The sequence below is a fragment of the Cryptomeria japonica genome, chromosome 8, assembly GCF_030272615.1.
Source record: "Cryptomeria japonica chromosome 8, Sugi_1.0, whole genome shotgun sequence".
NCBI classification, from domain to species: Eukaryota; Viridiplantae; Streptophyta; class Pinopsida; order Cupressales; family Cupressaceae; genus Cryptomeria; species Cryptomeria japonica.
The window spans coordinates 398,571,905-398,597,181 of record NC_081412.1 but is presented as its reverse complement, the minus strand read 5'-3'; the positions used below and the strand labels follow the sequence as shown (position 1 = coordinate 398,597,181).

Genomic DNA, 25,277 nt, shown 5'->3' with positions numbered 1-25,277 from the left:
GATTTCATCATTTCCTTGCACCATTCACAAGTTACTTCTTACATTCTTGGGCGGACTTTGCCAAAGTTGTGCACCTTTCACATTAGTCAAGGGCAGACTTCATCATCTTTATGGCTCATTGCTTGAAGACGGAGTTTGTCATCTTTGGAACCTTTCATTTGTAGCAAGGCAGACTTGGTGGCACTTAGTAACTTCAAGTTGCAAGGTAGGGCGGACTTTGATGATGTGCTGCACCATTACTCTTTTCTTGGCGGACTTCCTTAACTTCATGCACCTTCTTCATGGGCAGAGTTCAAGAGATTCATGCACCAACACCTTGCAGATTGGGTGGACTTAGAGAGACTTAGGCACCAAAATTCATGTCTTTCGGCGGACTTTGCTGAGTTCATGCCCCTTGACTTAGCCATATTTCTTCATCCTCAAGGTAAACTTCACTCTGATTCTTTTCTCAACACCTCCAAAGCGGACTTTACTTATTTCAAGTACCTTGTAATCACTTCCCTAAGGCGGACTTCACCAACTTTGTGAACCATCTCACTTTCATGACTTCCAAGGCGGACTTGCCTTGACTTAGGAACCATCTTCATGTCCTTGGCGGACTTTGTGAAGATTATGCACCAACTCATGGCGGACTTTGCCAACTTTAGGAACCAAGAAAAGGGTGGACTTCATGAACTTCATAACCCATTGCTTCATTTTCAAGGCGGATTTCACCAAAATCGGGAACCAAGGAGGGCGGACTTCGTGAATTTTAGGAACCACATGATCAAAACTTGAAATTTCCATAACTTGTGCATTTTTTGCCGGATCGCCTTGAAATTTGAAAACTATACTTCAATCATTCATTGAATTCCTCGAGATCCCTAAAATTTAGGAGATTAGCTTTTTGGGTCAAAACTTGGAGTTTAGGAGGAATTTGTCAATCATTTCAGTGCATCTTAGTGTGAATAGTGCAAACCCTAGATCCACCTTCTAAAAATAGAAAAAGAAAGCATCCCTAAAAAATAGGAAAAACTTTCTAAAAATAGCCACTTCGGGGATCGCGCTCAAAATTCCAAAAAACGAAACTTCCTAAAAAAATAGGAAAAAGGAAAAAAGAAAAATTTCCCAAAAATAGAAAGTTGTCCAAATTGACCCAAATCAATTGCAATCTTCGTCCTTCGGACTTTCTAGGCACTCTGACGGTGTCTAGACCATGGCTTGCACAAACTAGCTCATAATGTTCAAAACTCAGGTCGCTCAAAACTGACAAACTTAGCAATACTGGCGCAAGAAGGTCACAAGGCTCTAACAAAAACCCTAGAAAGAAGGAAAAAGGGAGGGTCCCCATTCTCAATGGGGTGATTTGTGAAAAAGGTCACAACATGTGGTCAGAAAGGACACAAGGAGTTTTTGACAAGTTTAAAGAACTTATGAGCTCATGCCTTGTTTTGGCCTTGCCTGATTTCACCAAGCCTTTCGAACTATAGTGTGATGCATCAGGAGAAGGTGTTGGAGCAGTCCGTATGCAAGACAAGCATCCTATTGTCTTTGAAAGTATGAAGTTAAGAGGCCCTGAAAGATTGTATTCAATTTATGACAAAGAGATGCTTGCCATTATGCATGCTCTTGCGAAGTTCAGGCAGTATCTCGTAGGGAGTAAGTTTGTTGTTAAGACTGACCATAACAGTCTTAGACACTTCATGCACTAGAAAGATTTGAATGAAAGGCAGCAAAAGTGGATTAGTAAGCTTCAGGCTTACGACTTTGACATTGAATATGTCAAAGGAAAACGCAACATAGTGGCAGATGCACTTTCACGGAGACCACATCTAAGCTCTATATGTGAGCTCACTGCTGATTGGAGGGACTTGTTGCTTGCTGATTATGCAAAAAATCAGTTTGCACCCAGCATTGCTGAAGGTACTTTTCATGATGAAAAGTATAGTTTGGTTGATGGATTGATTATGTACAAGGGGAGGATCCTTCTTCTACTTGAGTCTAAGTTGAAGGAGAAGGTATTACAGACTTTTCATGACATGCCCCTTGGTGGTCATCAAGGGTTTTTCAAGACATACAAGCAAATCCGAGAGAGATGCTCTTGGAAAGGGTTGAAAAAAGATGTCTTGAAATACATTACGGAATGCCATACTTGTCAGAAGAACAAGGACGAGCACATTGCACCCGCCGGTTTGTTGCAACCATTGCCGATTCCCAGTCAAAAATGGGAGAGTATTTCTATGTATTTCATAACTGGGTTGCCTAGAGCTAGTGGGAAGGATTGTATCTTTGTGGTGGTAGATATATTAACAAATTTTGCTCATTTTTCCTCTATCACCAGCTCATTTACAGCAGCTCAGGTTTCTAATTTGTTCTTCCGTGAGGTGTTTAAGCTACATGGGCTGCCTAAAAACATTGTGAGTGATAGGGACAGCAAGTTCCTAAGCTCTTTTTGGCAGGAGATTTTCAGATTGTGTGGTACTATGCTTACCCCAAGCATGAGTTACCATCCACAGACAGATGAACAAATGGAGATAGTAAATAAGTGATAGGAAGCCTACTTGAGAAACTATGTTTCAGAATAGCAGAAGGCATGGGTAAGATGGCTGCATCTTGATGAATACTGCTATAATTCCACTTATCACATGTCCATTCGGATGTCTCCTTTCATGGCACTCTATGGTTACGAGGCCCCTAGCTTTGCTGACTTGGTGTTTGGAGATAGCAGAGCACTCCAAGCTAGGGATATGGTTCAACAGTGTCAAGATATTCTGAAGGCATTGAAGGACAACCTCCAGATTGCACAGAATCAATAGAAGTTGTATGCTGATCAGTAGCGTATTGAGCATTCATTTGAGGTTGGTGATATGTTCTACTTGAGACTACAGCCCTTCAGACAGTCTACTCTTAAGAAGAATGGAGCGGAAGAGCTTAAGCCACGTTTTTATGAACCCTTCAAGGTCATTAGGAGAGTGGGAGTTGTGGCTTATGAGTTGGAACTACCAGCGAGTAGCCAAGTACATAATGTCTTTCATGTGTCATGCCTCAAAAAGGCGCTTGGGCACACTGTGATAGTCTCTTTTGATTTACCTCCTTTGGACGAAGAGGGAGACTTGGTGATAGTTCTTGAAGCAATCCTTGATGTCTAAGAACGATTTTTGAGGTGGAGGACCATCAAAGAGTATTTGGCTAAGTGGAAGACTTACCAGTTGAGGATGCTACATGGGAGAATGAGAAGATTTTACAACATCCTGGCTTGTGATTGCTTGAGGGCAAGCAATTTTGGGGAGGGTGGACCGTAATGTCCCCTTCTCAGTGATGCTCATTCAGTGATCCAGTGGCCTATTCCGGAGGACCGTAGGCTATTTGGAAAGGAGAATTAGGGTTTCCTACTTTTGTGGAGTTCTGCACAAGCTTTTTGAGGTTTGTCAGGAGGGAATTCATCAGTTCTGTATATGGTTTCCTTTTGGGTTTTTCATGAACTTCAGGGTGGCATAACATGCATTTGATTCTACAGTGAAGTGTGAACTTACTATTTTAATTAAGTTAGGGTTTGGCTAACTGGATGGTACAGTTTTACAGAGCTTTTCAAGCTCTTTCTCTGGGTGCAAAGATCATGTTTTTCAAAGCAGTATTTCATGAATTACTATTTTTAGTAAGTGACAATTTGAGCATTGCTATTTTTGGCAGTCTTGGGCAGGGCTCTAATCCAGTTCAGTTCAATGGTTCTCATTACTCAGTTTCATCCTTGATTTTGATGGCAATCAGTATTGGAGTTATAGGATATTTAATTTAATATTATTTCCTTATCCTAAAGTTTAATATTTAATTATTTTATTACTGATTAATTTTATTGAGAACTATGCATAATGTTGTTTTCCTAAGTCTGCTAGGCGAAGTATTTATTTTATGGAGGACACCAAAAGTGAATGTGGACGAATTATGTTATTTAACAAAGTGCATTTACATGCCAAAATCGTGGTCTTTTCCCTCTAGGCGCGATTTTTGACTTATGTGTGGAACACCATACTTGGGCCCACCTTGGGGAAACGAAATGCAAATTGAAGGGGTGAATTTGGCGGTAATTTGGTTTGAATTTCAGATTGGGAAATCAATTTATACAGGTGCTTGGCTCCTCATTTGATTATCTTGAAGAAATCGTATTGTTATGTTGCCAGAATGGTGAGTGAACTTGAGCTTTGGAGTTGTGGCTCCCTAGTTTAGCAAGTTTCGTACTTGAAACATAGTACTTAGCCGAGTGTTGGATTGTGGTGAAGTTTTCAGTGTGCATTTTCAGTTTTAGTGTGGTTTTTGGAGTGTCGAGTTTGCTGTTGTGATTTCAGTGTTCCTACTTTTTGGTGTAGCTGAACCAAAGATTCGATCCTACCTCTTGCTTGTGTGACCTATCATTCTGGGTATTGGCTCGAAATATTTCTGTGCATTTGGCCATAAGATTTGTAATTTTTTAGCCCCTAGTTTGAGCTCTTTAATTTTATAATGCAAATCGTACTTTTCCAGCATAAGCGTACTTTTTGTGGGTGCATTGGGATGTGTGATATGTGTTTGGGGGCATATTGAAGCTCATTTCCAGTTTGTTCTTAGTTGCTTTATGCCTAGTGTCAGTTTGGGTGTGTCGTGGGGTGTTTTGGGTGAGTTTGGAGCGAGTTGGGAGCATTTTGGTGTGGTTTGGGGGTTGTTGCTTATGCATTTCCAGCCTGTTGTTATTTATATCAGATTTTCGAAAGTTGATGTTTGATTGAGCTCTTGCGAGTGAGTGTAGTTTGGGTTGGTTTTGGTGGTAGTTATCTTTTGTGATCAGCATTGCTCTTCTATTATATCTTTCCTCTCTTTTTGTAAGGTTGAATAGTAGTACTATCAACCACTTCTGGATTGTAAAGCATACCTGCTGAAAAGTGGAAGAGGCTGGCTTGCTGCCTACTTTTGATATTTGTAATTCTTGTCCTCCCACTGAGTAAGTGGTTGAGTGATATTGTCCTCCCGCTGAAATATGCGGTAGAGTGATAGTTTTTATGTATTGTCCTCCCGCTGAAATATGTGGTAGAGTGATTGAGTTGAAATTCCTTGTTTCCTTAGCTGGTTCACCACCAAATAGTTTAGTTTCTATCATGCTAGATAAGCAGAAAGGGCTGGCTTGCCGCCCGTGCATTTTAATTTCAGTTCATTTTATGGTGCTAACGATCCCTAGAACACCGTATTCTCTCACCCTCCCAGATTGGGCTCTCGGTGAACAAAAAGCGGAAGGGTTCCCTTTCAGTTGTTTTAGCTTATTTCTCTAGCCTTAACAGGTTATTGTGTTTGCATTGTAATCTTACTGGAAAATCAAAAAAAAAAAATTAAGGGGAATATTACATAGTCCCTTAACATTCCAAGATATACAATTCAATTCCATGAGACACATTAAAGAACAATGTCCATAGCAGCCTTAAAGTTGTCAAAGCATTTAGGAAGCTCTTTGTTATTATCCTTCTTAGGCAGAGGAGAGTGTTTTCCTTTAGGTCTCCCCCTCTTCCTCTTAGCTTTAGTGAACTGACCATTTCCAACAAGAATCAACACCTCATATTCTTCTTTCTTGTTCCTTTTGTGTCGACTTAAAAGTTGCTCCTCTCTAGTGGTTGAATCACTGGATATTGATCCAATTTCCAAGTCTGACTCCAATGGTCGTGTTTCAGAGTTGTCAACATTGAGACTCACTCTAGATTTATCATATGGTACTATGGCCAAGTCGTGGCCCTAATTAGAGGCCTTATTTCTAATAAGAGGATCAGCAATAACAATATCAAAGAATGTATTATCCTTGTCAACTCTAGAATTAAGTATATTGTTGGTAGGAATCATGCTACTACAAAGTTGGGTAGACGGGGTAGCCTGCATATCACCAAGGGGGGAGGACCAACTATCAATCTCACCATCTTGGGGCTTGTCAATCTAAGACTCTTCAAGAATATCGAAATTATTAGAGAGCTTTAGTGAGGTGGTTCCCTCGTTGGGGATAGCCAAACTATCCGACTCACTTAGCTTCATACTAGAATGTCTCCTTTCTTCGATACCCCTAACTATAGATTTGACAAAAGAGTGGTTATCCTTTTCAGTCACACTAACCATCAGTGGTAGAGATTGGGAATCATCATCCATTGGAACAGAGGCAAGGTTAGCAAGAGATGGCTGGTTAGCAAGAGATGGCTCATCAAGAGATTGTATAACCTCCATCATGTAGTCCCTGGCCTTCTTAAGCTTCTCCAGAGCAAGTTGTTGGTAATTTTTCCTTCTAGATTTGTGAGTTGTAAGATGAATGAACTAGTCATAGGTATCCTTCTTAGTATGGCTTAACTAAGATAACAAGACAGAGATAGCAAAATGTGGTGGGGCGTCAACATTAACATTCCCATTTTTTAAGGAATTGTCAAGGGTGGGGAGGTTAGCGGACGAAGCGGTAACCGCATCCCTCACTACCTCCTTCAAAGAATTGAGACGCTCCATAACAAGCCCTTGTCCATCGTTTGAAGTACCTTCAGGATGAGTCTAATCAGATAGGACAGGCTCTCTAACAACTTGCTTAAAGGAAGACCACCAACAAAGGTGCCATTAGTTTTAATAGGAGGCTTGTGTTTCGTCAAAATAGGGCAATTCCTTCGAATATTGCCCTCATGTCTGCAGAGACAACAAGCATTAATCCCGCTAAGGGTTTCAACCAAGTAGACCATGGGTTCCTCATCGACATTGATTTCAATAAACCTTGGAAGATCTTTGTCCTTGTTAATTGAAATTAACACCCTAGCAACCATATGGGGAACTACAGAATGGGTATTATCCACCATAAGCACTTTCCCCACGAATTCCAACAACTGGGGAATAAAATTCCACAAAAGAGTGAGCTTCTTGACCACAATCCATCTAAGGAAGGATAGGGCCAAAATCTCATTAGAAATCACATCAAGCGACCACTTGAGGGCCCTAAACGTGCACCTTCCTATGGACCAGTACTATTTCTCAATCACTGTTGCCTGAGATTTAGCATTATTGAAAAAAATAACAAATTGCCCTTTATGAATCACTCTCTAGAAACAAAAATCAAACCCTAGTTTCTTAATCCATACATTTTTAAGCCATTCATCAAGAAATTTGTGAGTCAGGCACTTAGTAACATCCACAGTCGTGAGAAACACAACACTTTTTAAACAAGATTTTTCATTATCCAAAGTGTTAATCATTTCAAGATTAGTAACAATACTAAGGCTAAAAACAATAAGGGTAGCCTGCTTACCTCCTCCTAATTCACCATTACCTTCAAATAGGGTAGTAAAATTTGTGTCGAATTTCGCAAAATCAGGAATGGAGATTAGGGTTTCAATTAGCGCATATTTGAAAGATTTGGTACCGCTCGCAAGAGAACCATCGTTTTTAATAGCATGCCTAGTCAAATTAATTGCATCATTAACCGGATTGCCATCCATATGATCGCATTAACAATTCCTTACGTGTGAATTGAGAAAAATATACACCAAACACAAACAAGCATTAAATGCAATGAGAAAAATTAGGAGAGGAGTGGGCTGCTTACCTCAGTGGAGGAGGTAGTATGCCCTCCTCCACGACCTCAATGACTCCTGCGTTGGGGTAAACCCTAGGTCTTTGTGCCATCAGTTTTGGAGAGCCCTCTCCCACGAAATCCTCCCAAATCAATTTCTAGTTAATTCATATTTAAAATTTAAATAATTAAAATTATTAAAACATGTGCATGAGAGAAATTGAATAAATAAAATAAAGATTTTACTTCTTTTTAAAAGAATTTGATTTTCGAAAATTGAAAGATTATATAAATTAAAGAATTTATTTAATTGTGCATGAAAGATATAAATAAAATAGAGATTTTATTTATTTTTATGAAAGAACACGTCACCTTATTGATCAATGAGTCATTGGGAGACTTGCCTCATGAACCGATCCTTACTTATGATATTTAGCCCAGCCCGGTTACTTTCCACCCCCCTGCATGCACAGTGGGGGGCTAAAGGGCCGCCTTATTATATTACTAGGGTAGATCAGATTAGAACCAACTCCCCCATCCCAATAGCAGGAATTGGGGGTTCAATCCTCCATACAGAGCCAATGAGACACTTTTGCATTCAAGTGCTTAGAAAATGAATAATTAAATAAATTAAAGAATTCTTTAATATTAAAAGACTTACTTAGCTAATTAAATAATTAAAATGATTATTTAATTATGAGAGAAATAATTAAATGATTAACATTATTTAAATGTGCATGGTTGAAGAAAATTAGAATAATTAAACAATTAAAATTATTTAATTATTTTGTGAAAGAAGGAATTAATTAATATTAATGTAATTAATTTTGGAAGATGTTAAGACAATTAAAAGATTTAAAGTTATTTAATTATGAAAAGAGAGGGAAATTTTGCTTTTGATTTCAAAATAGAAGAATGACATTGTTTTAATTAAATACCTAAGATTATTTTATTAAATAGGAGAAATATTAGTAAAGTGTTCCATTGCAGTCGTCAGGTCAATTTTAGGTGTCTACAGTGGCCTCACTGGTTCATAGCTCTAGTCGAAAGCATTTACCCTTTAAAAAAAGGATATTTAAAATTAGATTATTAAAAATTTAAATATTAATAACGTTGAGTGTTCATGTTGGGGATGAGGTCCCCATCTGTGGCTGTTAAGACTCAATCCAATTTGCTATGCAAAAAACTTCACTTTCTTCAATGTTTAATGAGTGAGCATTTTATCACAATTTACATGCATGTTATTTGAAGAGTTTTTGATTGAAATACTTTGGTAATTTTCTATCACACTGACATTATATAATAACATCCATAAACTAGTTTTGATACTCAATGGTTTGAGGGGACAATATACAAAGCTAATGCAATAGGGTATTGTTGTGCTCTGCACAGCACACCCTGTCTTAGACAGGGGACCCCCTTGGTTGTAGTTTGCCTAAGTGATAGAGAGGAGTCCAAACGAGCATTTTGAACCCTGTAGAACCTGATGACTGCTCAACATCACCATTCACACCAAGGTTGCAAGTTGAGTTGTGGCACTCTAAAGAGTTTGAGCCATTGGTCTTCAAAGCCAAAGGAAAACCCCAAAATCGTGGAGGCCAAGTTCACCAATCCCCTTTCATTTCACCAGAAAATCCCAAAAAATCCCCCCAAGTAATCACGCACAGTAAGGGATTCCAGATAGAATGAATATCGAGGATTCAAGGCCAAAACGAGGACAACATATCGTGCCTCCATTTTCCTCACAAATGACTGAAAATATCACGATATGACCAATATGGGAATCGCGGAGAAAAGCTTCGGCATTTGCTCGTAAATCTGAAATTAACCCTAAGATAGAATAAGCTTTGCATTTTACAAACTTTTGCAAGTAATAAGAAAGTTCATATTTAACCTAAAAGGCTCGAGTTTGCAAGTTAAAAGGGGACGGTGTATAAAGAAATCAATAAAGTTCGGCATTTCTATTTGACTTACAAGGGACGTTTGAAAATCGCACTTTGGAGGTCGAGTTTTGCAAGCGATGAAGCAGACAAGATCGCACATTTCAACCAAAAATCCTGAATTTCACAAAGTGAAGGGCGAAACAGCAAAGTTCAACATTTTTTGTTACTTTGCAAAAAGCATGAAATCACATATTTCATTAAAAAAGCCCGAATTTCTCATATTCGAAGGGACAAAGGAGAAACTAGGCACTTTTACTGGTTTTGTGAGAAATAATAAAGTTCACATTCCCACTCATGAAGCACGAGTTTTTCCCAAAGGGGTATGACTCGCATTTTATTAAAAGGGGCCAAATTCTATAAAGTGAAAAACGAATCAAAGGAGAAGTTTGACATTTTCATTAAATTTGCAAAGTTTTGGCGATAGCCGAGTTTCGCCCCACCATTTAAGTCGGCCAAGGGATATAAAAAATAAAGTTCTAAGGAAGGCGTTTTTAAAGGTTATTCTCACATTTTGGTTAAAAAGGGCCAAATTTTCTCCTTTACTATGCCCAAAGTGACGTTAAAAAAAAGGGGGGGGCCTTGGTAAAACATTAACTTACTTTTTGCATTCCTGCTCACAAGGCCGAGTTTTTGCCTATAACGGGCTAGGTGGCATGATTTTAAGCGAAAAATGAAATGAGAAAAGCAGGGGTTCGAATTGTTTTAAAAGCAAGCATCTTTCATTTTCGAAGCTCGACATTGCCTTGACAACGTTTAATATTTGTCAAAATTACTTGAGTATTTCAATGTCATTGATTCAAGTTGCAATTGTTGTTTGCAAATTGACACCGCTGGAAGGGTGCGAGGAAAAAACTTAAAGCTCAGATTAAAGGCCTAATTGCGATCGTAGCCGGGAAGTGAGGATGCAACACACAGGATCAAAATGTTGATCGTAGAGCATTGAAGAGTGTGCCATAAAATTGGGACCAAGAGGATGATGTTCCAAGTTTCTGCAAAACATCAATTACAACACTCAAAATGCTACCATAGAAAATGCAGATTTAGAAAGGATGCAAAACAAAGAATTCCAGAAAATCAAGTTGTGTCTAAAATTGAATTGCCTTATTGTAAAAGAAACTATCTGTGGGCCCCATTTAATGCATTTAAAACAAGGAGGTACACAAGTCAATTATGTCTAGCAGCTAGCTACCTAATTGACCAAATTCATGTAGAACAGTGGTCAGTAGTTGGGGAAGTAGTTGAGGTGTGCGGCTGAAAAGTCTATGGGTATGGGGGTGCATACCTCCTAGGTATGGCCTCCTTGTCTCCATAAAGATGCCAAGCTTCTAGAAGGCAGATTGCAACCTTTAGATGCAGTCAATCGTGGCCTTTCATTCAAATTGTAAAATCTATAAAAGGCAGATGCCTCTCTTTGTAAACGATTAGATTTCAATAGTTAGGATTTTAGAGGTTAGAATAGTTAAATGTTTCAACAGTTAGCAGATTAGGAGTAGAATAGGAATGCTGGAAGAAATTGTTGTAATGGCAGTTGAAATCAATACATAAGCATTGAGACATGGTGTTTATTATTTTGTTTTTCTCCTATTTGCATGGTTTCCCTTCAGTTGGTTAGTTAGAGTTCAATGATTCTGATGGTGAAATGTGGGGTATTTGATGTATTTCAGGTTCATACCATTGGGGACCTGTTGATTGTGGATCACCGTGCCAAAACTTTGCCTAGTTCAACTATGAGTATTTGTCTCAGATTGTGCCAGAATTGGGTGCCTAGATGAATCCCCATAGTCTAAAAATCCATTTATCCTTTGGAGCTTGCACCATTCTTGTCGAGTTGTGATGGTGTCTCCCGCGAAACAAGAATTCGTTTATAGAAATTTGTCTACCCGTTGTGTTAACCCTTTCTATCATTGTCCATAGGATCTCTAAACCTTGTCCTTTTGCTTCTTTATTTTCCCAGCTTGAATCACAACATCGTCAAATGCAGGCCAGCTTGTTACAAACGTAAGCCCCTTTATGTTACCACCAAATTACATTAAACCGTTGAGTTATCCTGCAGTCAAGACATGACATTTGGAACCTTGAGGTTGTCCCCCTTGATCATCTAAAACAACATTAGGGATTTCCTTATTCAAGAGAGGATAGGATACTCGCATTCTATTCTGCGTTGACCGGAGAGAGTCGGTAATCCGACTTTAGCCATGTCAATAGGTACTCCCCTCCAGCTTCTAACTCACAAAACTCAAATAAATCACCTAACAATAAAACAGAGATTCTTTGTTTTTATTTTAACACCAACTTTGCAAATAAGAAAATAACTTTACTCCAATCAAATACATTCATTTATTCTACAGCGAATCACAAACATCAATGGCCTTTCAACAGCCTCTCTTGCAGCCTAACATTTCAAAATTTTAACAAATTTCCCTCTTTATCCTATTCCTCTCTTTCACTCTGCTCTCTTGGCTGAGAACCCTTGATACTCTATTCTCTTTCCACTCTACACAGCTTCCTCTTCAAAATTCCTATGCAGCCTACTGCTAACACTCCACACAAGCACCTCTCTCTCTTGGACCGCTCCTACCCAAAACGCAGCCCCATCACATTTCTTTCCTGGCCATACTTTGGCTCTCCCTTCTCCCTTTTGCAGCCCCTATCTCTAGTTTTCCGGGCCAATGCCTCTATCATCGATGCCTACCTTTCTTATAGACTTATCGTATTAAAACTGACAACCATTTCATGCCTTTGTGTCTTTACACACACCTCTGATTTCCCTCCAAGCTTCTTCATTTTATCTGCACATTGTCTTTCCTGAGGCATTGGAAGTTGAATGGTTTGAAGCCATGCTTCATTTTCCCCTGCCCAACAATTGTCTTTCCCTTTCGTAACTGACTTCTCATTCTTTCTATTATCGACCCCTACTTTACTTCATGTTTGAAATGGAACAAAATGTTATCAGCTGCTGATTGCATTTGTTTGAAAGTTTCTAAAGCTTCTCGAACAATTACATTCTGCAAAAATAACTGACAGACATTCGATACCTTGCTCCAAGACTCCCGCTTTGGCTCATGCTAGGAACGATGCTGGCAAATGTTGCGGAAGTTTGGCTTTACGTCTGCCAACTTTGCTTGAAAGTTTCTGAAACCTTTTTGACAAATCAATTTTGTGTGTATCCTCCAATGCGATGGGAACGTTTTCCTTCACTTGTATGGCCATGTCATGGTAACATGGCTCAAGAATGTAAAATACATTAATTTTAGAAACTATTCCAGTTTTGCATCAGTATTATAGTCATCTTCTGTTCTAGAGTATGAAAAGCCAACTCCAGATGGTAAATCCAAATAGATGACACTCGAGACCTTTGACCAGGCATATGGGTTTAAGTGCTGCTTGGGCAAACTTCCAGAACCATTTGTGGCCGCTTCAAAATTGAAAGGACCGTGCTCATAAATGAATCCATCAAAACTACAGAACAACAGGATCTTCGGCAGGATTTCCTTGTGATGTAACAAAGTAGTAGTACAGATACCTTCTATTATATGTCCTCCATAATGTTTTGAAAGAAGACTACCATCATAACCAGGCACTAACATTATCAATGTTTGTTTCACAGTGCTGCAGCTGCATAGTACTGAAATCCTAACAATGCAAGAAGTTGACATGTCCAGATAACCTTCCCAAAAGTCATAGTCATGCTTCTGCAAAGCTGAAAGAGAGATGCCCAACAAAACTGAAGAACTAACAGGAAATGTTTTTGGTCAGTGCTGATCGCCAATTCGCCCAAGTGCTCCTGCACCAAAAGACTTGCATTAAGCAATATGTCAAAGTACAATGAGAATGTAATGATAATCTGCTGTATTGATGAGCAGATGTACAGGGATACTAAAAATGAATTTCCTGGCCATTGTAGCAGCAAGAATAGCACTTAGAATAGAGCAGAAATCCACTTCAGAGTTCAACCCTCCACCATGGGAAGCCAATAACTTCTGCCTAAACAGTATTGCCCCTTATTTGACTGCAATATCAGTGTATTTTCCTCACATTCTGCTGTTGGAATTTGCACCAGAAGTGGGAAAGGTTGGCACCCAGCTATAAAATTAAAGAGAAAAAAACACATGCAAATTTTGGAGCAAAATAAGATTGTAATTGAAGATTTTGCAAATGATGCACGACCATCAGATTTGCAAGAGATGAATACAAAATCAATGAGCTGACTGAATAAGAAAACATTTGAGTTAAAGACTGTCTGCAGAAAATCGTATTCTAGAAGAACAATTGCAAACAAAGTTGCTAAAAGTGATGATTCTTTTATTCCATCTACAACTTGCATCTTTTAAGAAACAAAAATATATATATATGGAGGCAAGATTAACAATGGATATAGGGATTAAAGTACTGGTATAAAGGATGTGTACAAATGCAAACAAAAGTATAGGATTAACATATAAGGAGTGTAATGGAAGAGGTGATCAAAAAGCTAATCAACAAAACAAGATTTCTGATCAATAGAATTGTTCATGGAAAAAATATAGAACATAGGGTTTTAGATTCAAACCACCAAGATAGGTGAATCGTCAAGAGTATTAAAGTTTCATCAAAGGGTTTGCTAAACTTCGTCAAAGTATAGGAAAGTATCAGGTAACAAATCATTGAAAGCCATCTTCCAAAAAAATCAATTTTTAGCCCGTGCTAAAAAATACTTCACTTTTTTTTAAAAGTAAAGCATATTCTGACTTTGTTATGCTTGAGTTTGTCATGTACTTTGGAGGTCCATGACACTCCAATGATTTTCTAGGCCCCCCTTCCGAAAAGTTTCAATACAATGTAGCTTCATTTTGCCTCTTTCACATGACTAAGTGGCATGTTATAACTTTATACTTTTAGTCTTTTAGGAGCTATAAACCTCATTTCATCACTTGGACATTCATAGCACGTCTTGCATCATATCAAGAACATTAATAAATATGTGCACACTAAATATGAGTAATCACAAATGCATTCATTCACAAAGGAGGACACAGTACATGCAATGCTTCATCATCAATGTCAAATAAACAACAATTGTTTAAAAGATTTTGGATGAGATTTCCCAATGTACTTATTCATTGCAATTTATAGATACAAAAGAATCTAAAGATGGATAAGACCTCTCTATTTCCAACAGTATTACAATGGATTTTCTCAATCAATCGGGCTCACGAGTAAAGATATTGTTCATACCTAACAAGATTACAATATCCATCTGCAGCTATTGTATCAGCAGAGAGAAACGCAACAACTCCTTTCTTTGAAAGGGCTTCTGAAGGGTCTATCTCCTTGATAGTTCCATTTGCTATTGTTGAAAGAACAAAAACTGCATGTAATCCATCTCCAAGTTTCAAATCATCTAAGTACTCTACTTCCCCTGTGACCTGTGGAAATTGAAAATATAAAAGTTAACCACATTGTAGAGAATGAAGAAAAAGAGGAAAATGTTTACGTTATTGTTCATACATGGACAGTAGTAAGGAAAATGTATTTTAAGGGTAGTACTAAAGATGTATAGGCCCATCAAGCCTTTCTTGGTAGCAAACTATGCCATGAAGAAAAAAATGGTTCAAGAACTATCAATGCTAGCTCAACTACATTCAAGGCTCAAAATTAACTGGGATAAAAAATAGTCAATGTCATGTTCATGTCACAAGTCACCCTTCATCCCTAGTAGTGTATTGTTGAATAGGAGCTCAAACTAGTATAAAACCCAACTCTCTCTATACATAAAAATGGGGCTCCAAAGATAGTCAATGCTTGACTCTTGTGAGTATTTAAGGTGTAAATCACCAACCATACCTAACATTAAATGCCAAATAGAAATTCAAGGTTGAATAATACTCTAGCTAGCTATTTCCCTATAGAAATGGGGCTCCAAAGATGGTCAATATTGACTCTCATGAGTGTTGAAGGCATAGATTGCTCATCATACCTAGTGGCAAATGCAAAATGAGATTCAAGCTTGAAGAATACTCTAGCTAACTCTCTCCAATAAAAATGGGCTACAATGATTTTCGAGAGTTGAAGTTCAAGAGTGACCTTTCCATGTAGGTAAGATCAGAGTTTTCACTGCTACAAAATGAGAAGTATCAAAAAACTGATTTACATATAACTATCTATAATCCATCCCTTCAAAGTAGTAAACAAAAACAAATAAAATATATTAAAGGTGATCAATGTTTCCCTCCATCTTCAATGGCTTACCATTAAATATCCTACAACTCAGCAAACTGTTTCACCTAAAGAACATTTCAATGCTATGATAATCATTTTTCAATCACAAAAGTAACTGGCAAAGATTCTGATGAAAGCAAATCAAGCAATGCCTCCCCTGTGAACAAAGACCAGACAACTTATTGAAGAAGTAGAGAGTTTGGTTATGAGAACCTCTATAGGATTTACAATATATATCACTGCAACTGTTTCTTGGAAGACCTTATTAAAAATTTGAATGCACCATTTAGTAATCCTCATTTACAAGCAGAGCTAGAAAAAAAAATTTAGATGCCTTAAAACCTACCCTCCAAAAAAAATGAGTATAGTTATATAGTTAAAATTACAACAGAATACAATGGAGTCCATCAGTGCTTCACCAAGCTTGTTTCTGTATTGTTCCTTGAAAGATGCAAAGACTTCATTTGAATCAAACCCTCTCCTGTACTATTGTCAACACAGATGAGAAACATTTTGCCAGTCCCTCAAGTAATCAATAGCAAGAAATACTCCTCACCATGATATGGGCTCAAAATGTACATACTACATCCTATATGTATAATGTCCCCTCTCCGCAGTGATTAGTTTTGTTCGCCGTTAGCCTAGTTCGGAGGCCCGTAGGCTTGTCGGGGGCAGAAATTAGGGTTTCTTATTTTCTAGGAGGTTTCTTTGGTGATTTTAGGGGCTATATGTGGGAGTTTGACAGTTTGGATTATGGATTCCTTCTGGGTTTTCAGAGAGCTTCAGGATGGTTCGACATGCATCTGCATCAGGTGACTCTTTCCAGACTTACTATTTTTAGTAAGTACGACGATTGCTCAGAATGTGGTTAAAATCACTTTGGAAACACTTACTATTTTTAGTAGTATGCTATTTTTAGTAAGAACTATTTTTAGCAGTTCTATTTTTAGCAGGATGTCAGCAGGCTTGTTCAGATGACTATTTCACACAGGTTAGTTTGAGTAGTTGGTCTTCCCTCATTTTTTGGTGCTATTCTTGGCAAGGGTTCCTCAACTCAGTTCAGTGACTATTTCTGGCAAGGCAATTCTCTCAGCTTGTTTCCCCATATCCTTGGAGCTTGTTTTGGCAGGTTCAGTATTTGATGAAAAATGGTGTTTTAAATTAAATTATCACTTAAGGCAAAGGTTGGACGATTTTTTTAAAAGGAGTTGCTTAAGTTATATTGATATATAAGTCATTTCCTTAATTATATATTGGGTGATTTATTGTTGAGGAAAAATACTTTATAAAGTGAAATATTAATATGGCAAGATGAACGCCTTATGGAGAAATAAGTTAATTTTATAATATATTTCACTTATCTACCTTGGATGCCACATTATGATTTTATTGTCTTTTTTATAAAGAATATTTGCTCCTATGAGAAGGTCGATTTGGAGAAAGGAGAAATGAAATGTTATTTCAAAATAATGTGAAGTGAATGTGCATTTGGATTTGGCGTTCATTTGGAGGGATTGTGAATTTGAATTTGTGCCCTCAAAATCTATAAATGAGAGTGTTGGGCTTCTCATTTGGTATCAAATGAATTTGCATCGTTATGCTGCCGAGTTGGCGATTGAAAAATCTAAGCTTCGAAGTGTGGCTTCCTAGCTAAGTCTCAATTTCCTACTTGCAAGATAGTACCTAGCTGTGTTCATGTATTCCCAGTGTTGTTGGTAAGTGAGTTGTAGATTGTGGAGTGTTTTGATTGAGATTGGAGTGTTTTTTGGTTGCTGGTCGCGGGACTGCTGAAAGTGTATTTTGCTCGCACCTCTTGGCCAGGCGATTCCATCATTCTGGGTACCGGCTCATCCTTCCTTCCTACCACTAGCGATGCATATTGTAAGTTTTTAGCATCTTAATTTGATTGTGGATTTTTATATTGAAAATCGAACTTCCCAGGTTAGGCGTGGGGTTTAGTTAATGCATTGGGAAGCGTGCAAAATAAATATGGGTGTTTCAATGGCTTTCCTTGGGTTTGTTCTCATTATGGCGGGTATAGGAATTGTTTAGAACAGATTTTGGGTGAATTGGGTGAGTAATGAGAGAGTTATGAGCGTTTTAGTGAATCCACAGGCTGTTGGTTTTGCGATTCCAGCCTGCAGATTTTTTATGTTAGCAAAAATTTCATGTTCTTAATTGGATGTTCGGCATTACTCTCTTCTCACATTATCTTGATTATTGTAAGGTTAAGTAGTAGTACTACTAACCAATTATGCCTTGTAAATCTCACCCCGCTAAAAAGTGGAAGAGGCTGGCTTGCTGCCTATTTTCAAGTAAATTTTAATTCAGTCCTCCCACTGCATAAGTGGTCGAGTGATGCCTGATTGTAATGGTCCTCCCGCTGCATAAGTGGTTGAGTTGAGTTTGTTTTGTAATTTCAGTCCTCCCGCTGAAATATTGCGGTCGAGTGATTTGTGCCTTGTGTGTTTCTCTTGGCTGGTTCACCGCCAAGTTTCTTGCATTCTCGCTGGATAAGCGGAAGGGGCTGGCTTGCCGCCCAGTATTGTATTTCATTTCATCTTTTAGCAGTTTGAGATCTAACGATCCCCTATTCACTGTATGCTCTCACCTTCGCACATTGGGCACTTGGTGATCAGAAAGTGGAAGGGTTGCAATCTTCAGCAAGTTTTCAGTTTATGCTTTCTAACCTTAACGGGTTATTTGTTGTGGATGATTGTTATTGGCCTAAAAACAAAAAAAAAATAACTGGGATATTACAGTGGTATCAGAGCTAGTTTTCCTACCAGCCTGTGTGTTCAAATTGATCAGAGCACAAGTTCTCCCTGCCATCCTGTTGGGTCGTGGTTTTTTGTTGCGTATCAGAGTTTGGAAGAATGACTACTACAGATAAGTCTATTTGTGAGTTAATGCAAGGATTGATTAATTTGATGAAGGATCCAGATATTAAAATGGGGTTCGTGAAGGTTCTTGCAAAATCCAAACATAAGGAAGTTTCTGAAAATAATATCTTTAATACAAAGACAAATGATGGATTTGGTGTTTTGAGACCTAACTTTGAGACAGTGCTCCATGAAGACTCTTTGGTGATGCATGCACCTACCATTGATGAGGTTGTCATTCAAGAAGAAGAAAAAACAATATTTGAGGTTGTGCATGATGAATCTCTTATGTTTCTTATGGAGCTAGTAACAGTGTTGAATGCACTCATGTGCTTCTAGAGGAAGAGCAGATGAAAATTGAAGATGTTAAACAAGAGGGAAAGATTAACAGATTGTTGGATGGAGATTCATGTTATGAAGCTGAAAATATTGCAGCTAATGATGAAGTTCCCAATGACCAAGAGGCTGTCCTATTTTGTGAGTTTAAAATATACCAAAATGATGACATTCAAGGGCCAGATTTAGAAGACCAATCAGAAATTGCATTTCAGAATAATGGGGTTGAGACTCGTAGTTTGAAGAATGAGCTTGACCAAATTCTGAAAGTCTTTGAGCAATGTCCTAAATTGGAATTTTCAGATTTAGGACAGCAGGATTGTTGGTCTAAGTTGGAAAGAGGAAATACTTCTAAAATCGTTGATAACCCATTGTTTGAGATGGGTAAAGTGAAAACATATGACAATCCACTGTTTGAGTGGGAAGATGAAACATCACTTGGTTCTAGCATTGCTCTTGGTGAGAATAGCAATGTGTGGAAATTAAGAGAAGATTCAAGATCTAAGTTGGATGATACTTGGAGCTATGGTGAACACTTTTTAACTAAACAAAGTAATCAACCCTTTAGCACTTGGGATCCAGTTATGATGGCACCTAGCGATGACAAGGAACCTGTGTGGGATGAATTTCCCTTTGATCCTGATGAAGCTCAAAAAGTAGATTGTGTTGTAGAGTTAGAGGACCATATGGTTTTTGATGATGGAAAGTTGAAAGAGGTTCTAAAATGCAAATCTGATTCACCCATTCATGAAGTTGGTAGTAAGCGAAAAGTTGAAGATTTAGTAGAATCTGATCCTCTTCATGATATTGAGCAATTGCAGCTAGTGGGTGGTGAAGAAAAGGAGTCTTGGAGCAGCTTTGTGGGCAGCAAAGACAAGAAACAAAGTTCTGATTTTCAGTTGCAGCCAATGACTAGTACACCACCATTAAATGTTCACGAGTGGAAGGATAAATTCATGAGGTCCTTTGAGAATGAGGTGCGAGTTCTATCTGGGTTTGACCATACATATAGTTTGATAGAAAAACTCTATTGGAAGGCTCAAATTGAAGAGAGACGGAAGGGAGTTAAGGATGAAGTTGCTCTCCCTAATCTGCAACTCATCAAAGACTCTTTGGAGATATTGAAATCAGAGTGCATACAATTGATCACAGATCGTGATTATGCCATCGAATCAGCAAAGAAGATCCTTAGTGATTTCCAGGGAAAAGAGAAGAAAGTTGAAGAGCTTACTCTTGAGCTTGAGTCAACAAAGGACATGTTAGAAAATACTCAGTTGGTTCTAATGGAGGTAGAAGATCAGTTTGCTGATTTCAAACATTTAAGAGAAAGAGAATAGAGAAATGGCCAAGGAGATCAATCAGGTAATGGAGGAGCTTGATTGCATTCAGGAGGAGTATGATCTTGTTCTTTGTCCCCAAAGATCTAAAAAAGTGATTTTGGAGCAAACGAATGTTTGGGTGGAACATGACTTTGATAGTAATCAGCGGGTTGATAGTCCATTGTTTGATACAGATGCTGATTGGACATTTATTAATCCACTTTTCAAGTTTTATGTGGGAATTCCTTTTGACTTCAGTGGTGAGGGTGGATCACATTGCAGAGTCTGGGATCTAGGTGCAATTTGCAACCATGAGATATTGTTTCAAAATTGGAGCATTGATCAAATGCATACTCTTGGGCATCTTCTTTGGAAAAGAATGGACCAGATTTTCAGATTTGGGCTTGCTCATTGGTTGCAGATTAGCCATTTCACTTTATGGTTTGCTCTCATTCAGGGGAGTTGGTGCAATTTCTTGGTCATGCAAGTAATGGTTTTCAATTGGAGATTGCTTGGAGGTGTTTTCCAGCCTTGGACATGAGTAGATGTGTTGTTTTGGACGACGATCTCCTGTGTTGCAGCAACTGTTCATCTTCTTGGATGCTGATTTTCCTAAAATCAGACCTCAAGACAATCATTTCAGACTTGGTGGGCTACTGGTACACTCTTTTTCAGACTTTACAGTCTCCTAGCAAGACGGGTTTGTGGTCTCAAGTGAGAGGTATGGCGAGTTGGGGCAATCAGTATCCGTGTATGGGAAGTGTTCAAGCTCTAACTAGAGGTTATCCTTATGCCCTTTCTTCTTCTTATGGTTGGGACAACGAACCTTTGGTTTCTTTGGTTCACCTTTTTGAGGTGCTTGGAGTGCGAACTGTAAGAGTTTTCAGAAATCTCCATGGTTGTATCAGGATAATTCAATTGAGGCATAGTAGATTCATGTGCAGATATGAGTATGAGTTTGTTGAGCTCTTGCAAAGGAATGCTTTCCTCTTTGCAAGAAGATTTGGAGATGTCACATTGACAATCGTAGCTCTGTTAGATACCATATGGAGATGTGTTGTGGAGTTTGATCGTGAGTTGAGTAGACCTTATTTTCTATTGCCCAAGCTTGTGATAGACAGTGGCACTGTTGATATTTATTACTTAGAGCCTTATGGGCACGACATGTTGCATGATATTGATTTCAATCCTTCAGGGATTTTCAGTTTGAGTATCATGGATGGTAACATTTTGGAGTTACAAGGGAGGTTAGTGCAGTTTTGGCGTGATGTTTTCACTGATGTGATCAGAGTGGTGCAGCATCGGCATGTAAGTTCTTCTTGAGACAAACATGGGACCATGGGCTCATACTTGCTTGGGTGTGGATTAGTTTAAAATTTTTTAGAATTGTGGTGGCATTGCTTGAGGACAAGCAATTTTGGGAAGAGCGGATTGTAATGTCCCCTCTCCGCAGTGATTAGTTATGTTGGCCGTTAGCCTAGTTCGGAGGCCCGTAAGCTAGTCAGGTGCAGAAATTAGGGTTTCCTATTTTCTAGGAGGTTTCTTTGGTGATTTCAGGGGCTATATGTGGGAGTTTGACAGTTTGGATTCTGGATTCCTTCTGGGTTTTCAGAGAGCTTCAGGATGGTTCGACATGCATCTGTATCAGGTGATTTTTTCCAGACTTACTATTTTTAGTAAGTACGACGATTTCTCAGAATATGGTTAAAATCACTTTGGAAACACTTACTATTTTTTGCAGTATGTTATTTTTAGTAAGTACTATTTTTAGCAGGATGTCAACAGGCTTGTTCAGATAGCTATTTCCGACAGGTTAGTTTGAGCAGTTGGTCTTCCCTCATTTTTTGATGCTATTCTTGGCAAGGGTTCCTCAGCTCAGTTCAGTGACTATTTCTGGCAGGGCAATTCTCTTAGCTTGTTTCCCCATATCCTTGGAGCTTGTTTTAGCAAGTTCAGTATTTGATGAAAAATGGTGTTTTAAATTAAATTATAACTAAGGCAAAGGTTGGACGATTTTTTTAAAAGGGGTTGCTTAAGTTATATTGATATATAAGTCATTTTCTTGATTATATATTGGGTGATTTATCGTTGAGGAAAAATACTTTTTAAAGTGAAATATTAATATGGCAAGATGGACGCCTTATGGAGAAATAAGTTAATTTTATAATATATTTCACTTATCTACCTTGGATGCCACATTATGATTTTATTGTCTTTTTTATAAAGAATATTTGCTCCTATGAGAAGGTCGATATGGAGAAAGGAGAAATGAAATGTAATTTCAAAATAATGTGAAGTGAATGTGCATTTGGATTTGGCGTTCATTTGGAGGGATTGTGAATTTGAATTTGAGCCCTCAAAATCTATAAATGAGAGTGTTGGGCTTCTCATTTGGTATCAAATGAATTTGCATCATTATGCTGCCCAATTGGCGATTGAAAAATTTGAGCTTCGAAGTGTGGCTTCCTAGCTAAGTCTCAGTTTCGTACTTGCAAGATAGTACCTAGTTGTGTTCATGTATTCCCAGTGCTATTGGTAAGTGAGTTGCAGATTGTGGAGTGTTTTCTAGTTGTTGGTCGCAGGACTGCTGAAAGTGTATTTTGCTCGCACCTCTTGGCTAGGCGATTCCATCATTCTGGGTACCGGCTCATCCTTCCTTCCTACCATTGGCGATGCATATTGTAAGTTTTTAGCATCTTATTTTGAGTGTGGATTTTTATATTGAAAATCGAACTTCCCAGGTTAGGCGTGGGGTTTAGTTAATGCATTGGGAAGTGTGCAAAATAAATATGGGTGTTTCAATGGCTTTCCTTGGGTTTGTTTTCATTGTGGCAGGTATAGCAATTGTTTAGAATAGATTTTGGGTGGATTGGGTCAGTAATGAGAGAGTTATGAGCGTTTTAGTGAATCCACAGGCTGCTGGTTTTGCAAATCCAGCCTGCAGATTTTTTATGTTAGCAAAAATTTCATGTTCTTAATTGGATGTTCAGCATTACTCTCTTCTCACATTATCTTGATTATTGTAAGGTTAAGTAGTAGTACTACTACTAACCAATTCTACCTTGTAAATCTCACCCCACTGAAAAGTGGAAGAGGCTGGTTTGCCGCCTATTTTCAAGTAAATTGTAATTCAGTCCTCCCACTACATAAGTGGTCGAGTGATGCCTGATTGTAATGGTCCTCCTGTTGCATAAGCGGTTGAGTTGAGTTTGTTTTGTAATTTCAGTCCTCCCGCTGAAATATTGCAGTCGAGTGATTTGTGCCTTGTGTGTTTCTCTTGGCTGGTTCACCACCAAGTTTCTTGCATTCTCGCTTGATAAGCGGAAGGGGCTGGCTTGCTGCCTAGTATTGTATTTCATTTCATCTTTTAGCAGTTTGAGATCTAACGATCCCCTATTCACCGTATGCTCTCACCTTCCCACATTAGGCACTTGGTGATCAGAAAGTGGAAGGGTTGCAATCTTCAGCAAGTTTTCATTTTATGCTTTCTAACCTTAACGGGTTATTTGTTGTGGATGATTGTTATTGGCCTATAAACAAAAAATAAATAACTGGGATATTACAATATGATTACAACTTCATGAGAGAAACAAATGATTTGAATCTTTTTTTGAGCCATCTTTACTCCAAATATTCAGTTGTCTTTACAAATGTCTGGAAAGAATTTATATCATACTACAAACCCCATACCTGCTTATGTATCATAGGCAGTCAAAAAGAAGAAATTGTTCATGTCCAATGGGTTCTTAACATTAATTTTATATGATGTATTCACTATTTACTTATGAGTCCATGTTTGATATTTTGCAAATAAAAAACTTGAACATGTTTACATTCAGAAAATATGTAACACAAAAACTATCACCATAGAAGCATATGGAATGCATCAACGCGTCATAATAATGTATTCCAATAAATATGTTAATAGTTGTGATTATCAACATTATTTTCAAGCCTTTAACACATTTTGTGCCATCTAAGTAGATGATTTCAATTTTTATCTTATATTCTTTTTGTTTGGGGTGCAAATTTGCAGTCCTAATATTTTTCAAAAAAAACATGTCCCCCTTTAAACCATCAAAAGGATCACTGATGTGCACAAGTGGATACTTATCTTTAATGAAAACACTATTTAGGTCTCTGTAACCTTCACACTTGTATTTTTATTCTTTTTTCTAATTTTCATTTACCAAGTTAACAAGTCTCTTGGAAGGGCGCGGATAGGATTGAATTAAGCATTAAGAATCAAACAGCTAAGGTTTCTAATAAGTAGCAAGTCTCTTGACTTCAAGCTCATTGAGAAAGATATGTCAATGGGAGCTGTGGATATCAATATTTTGGTATTTAATATAGTCTGGTGAATTTAAATAAAATAACAATATGTTAATAAAGTTAGATTAAAGATTTAACTTTTATCATTTTCTGAATATCTAATATAAGACTATTTGGGGTCCCAATATTAAAATAAAGGGGCCTTTTGGAGACATGGACGCCACTTTATTAGGATAGTGATTTTATTTTTATGTTTTAAAAAGAAAAATAGAAGAGGCCAACCCCTTTGGGAGGCTATAAAGAGGAGATTGGGAGTTCATTTGTAATATGTTCGTTTTGATATTTGATATTGCTTCTTGTTTTGGAGGAGATTGCTCTTCTCAGGGTTTGTGAGGACAAAATCCCTTATAGGCAACATTCTCTACATCGTTGAAAGACACAATCTGGAGAATATCTTCACGATTTCACACAAAGATCACGACTAAGTTTCAATGGTGATTTGTTATTTCCTTATTCTTCAATTTCCAGAGTGCCTAATTGTCTGAGATTATTTGTGGTGTTTGAATGAGAAGATTTCTTGAGTTTATTGTACATATTTTTATTGTTTGAGGCTGGTCGTACCATACATTTGTAGGTTGTACTTATAGAGGGTTGTACATTCCTACAAAGTGGCATAAGATTTTATTGAGGGATCGATTTGGTCTTGAAGTGGTTTAATCAACATTTTGTGGCAACATTTGTCGTCTATCCTCCCTTGATTCTAGCCATCCAATTTGGAGCTTCTTGGTGTTGGTGTCTAGGG

At 38.0% G+C, this 25,277-nt stretch overlaps 1 protein-coding gene across 1 annotated transcript in view; it reads right to left on the bottom strand.

The window, feature by feature from the left end:
- Nucleotides 1–25,277, bottom strand: part of LOC131079441 (uncharacterized) — a 408,813-nt gene that overhangs the window by 205,022 nt on the left and 178,514 nt on the right. The window contains exon 9 of the mRNA XM_058017395.2: nucleotides 14,683–14,873. Within this exon, the coding sequence (XP_057873378.2) occupies nucleotides 14,683–14,873 (191 nt within the window). The remainder of the gene's footprint in view (nucleotides 1–14,682; nucleotides 14,874–25,277) is intronic.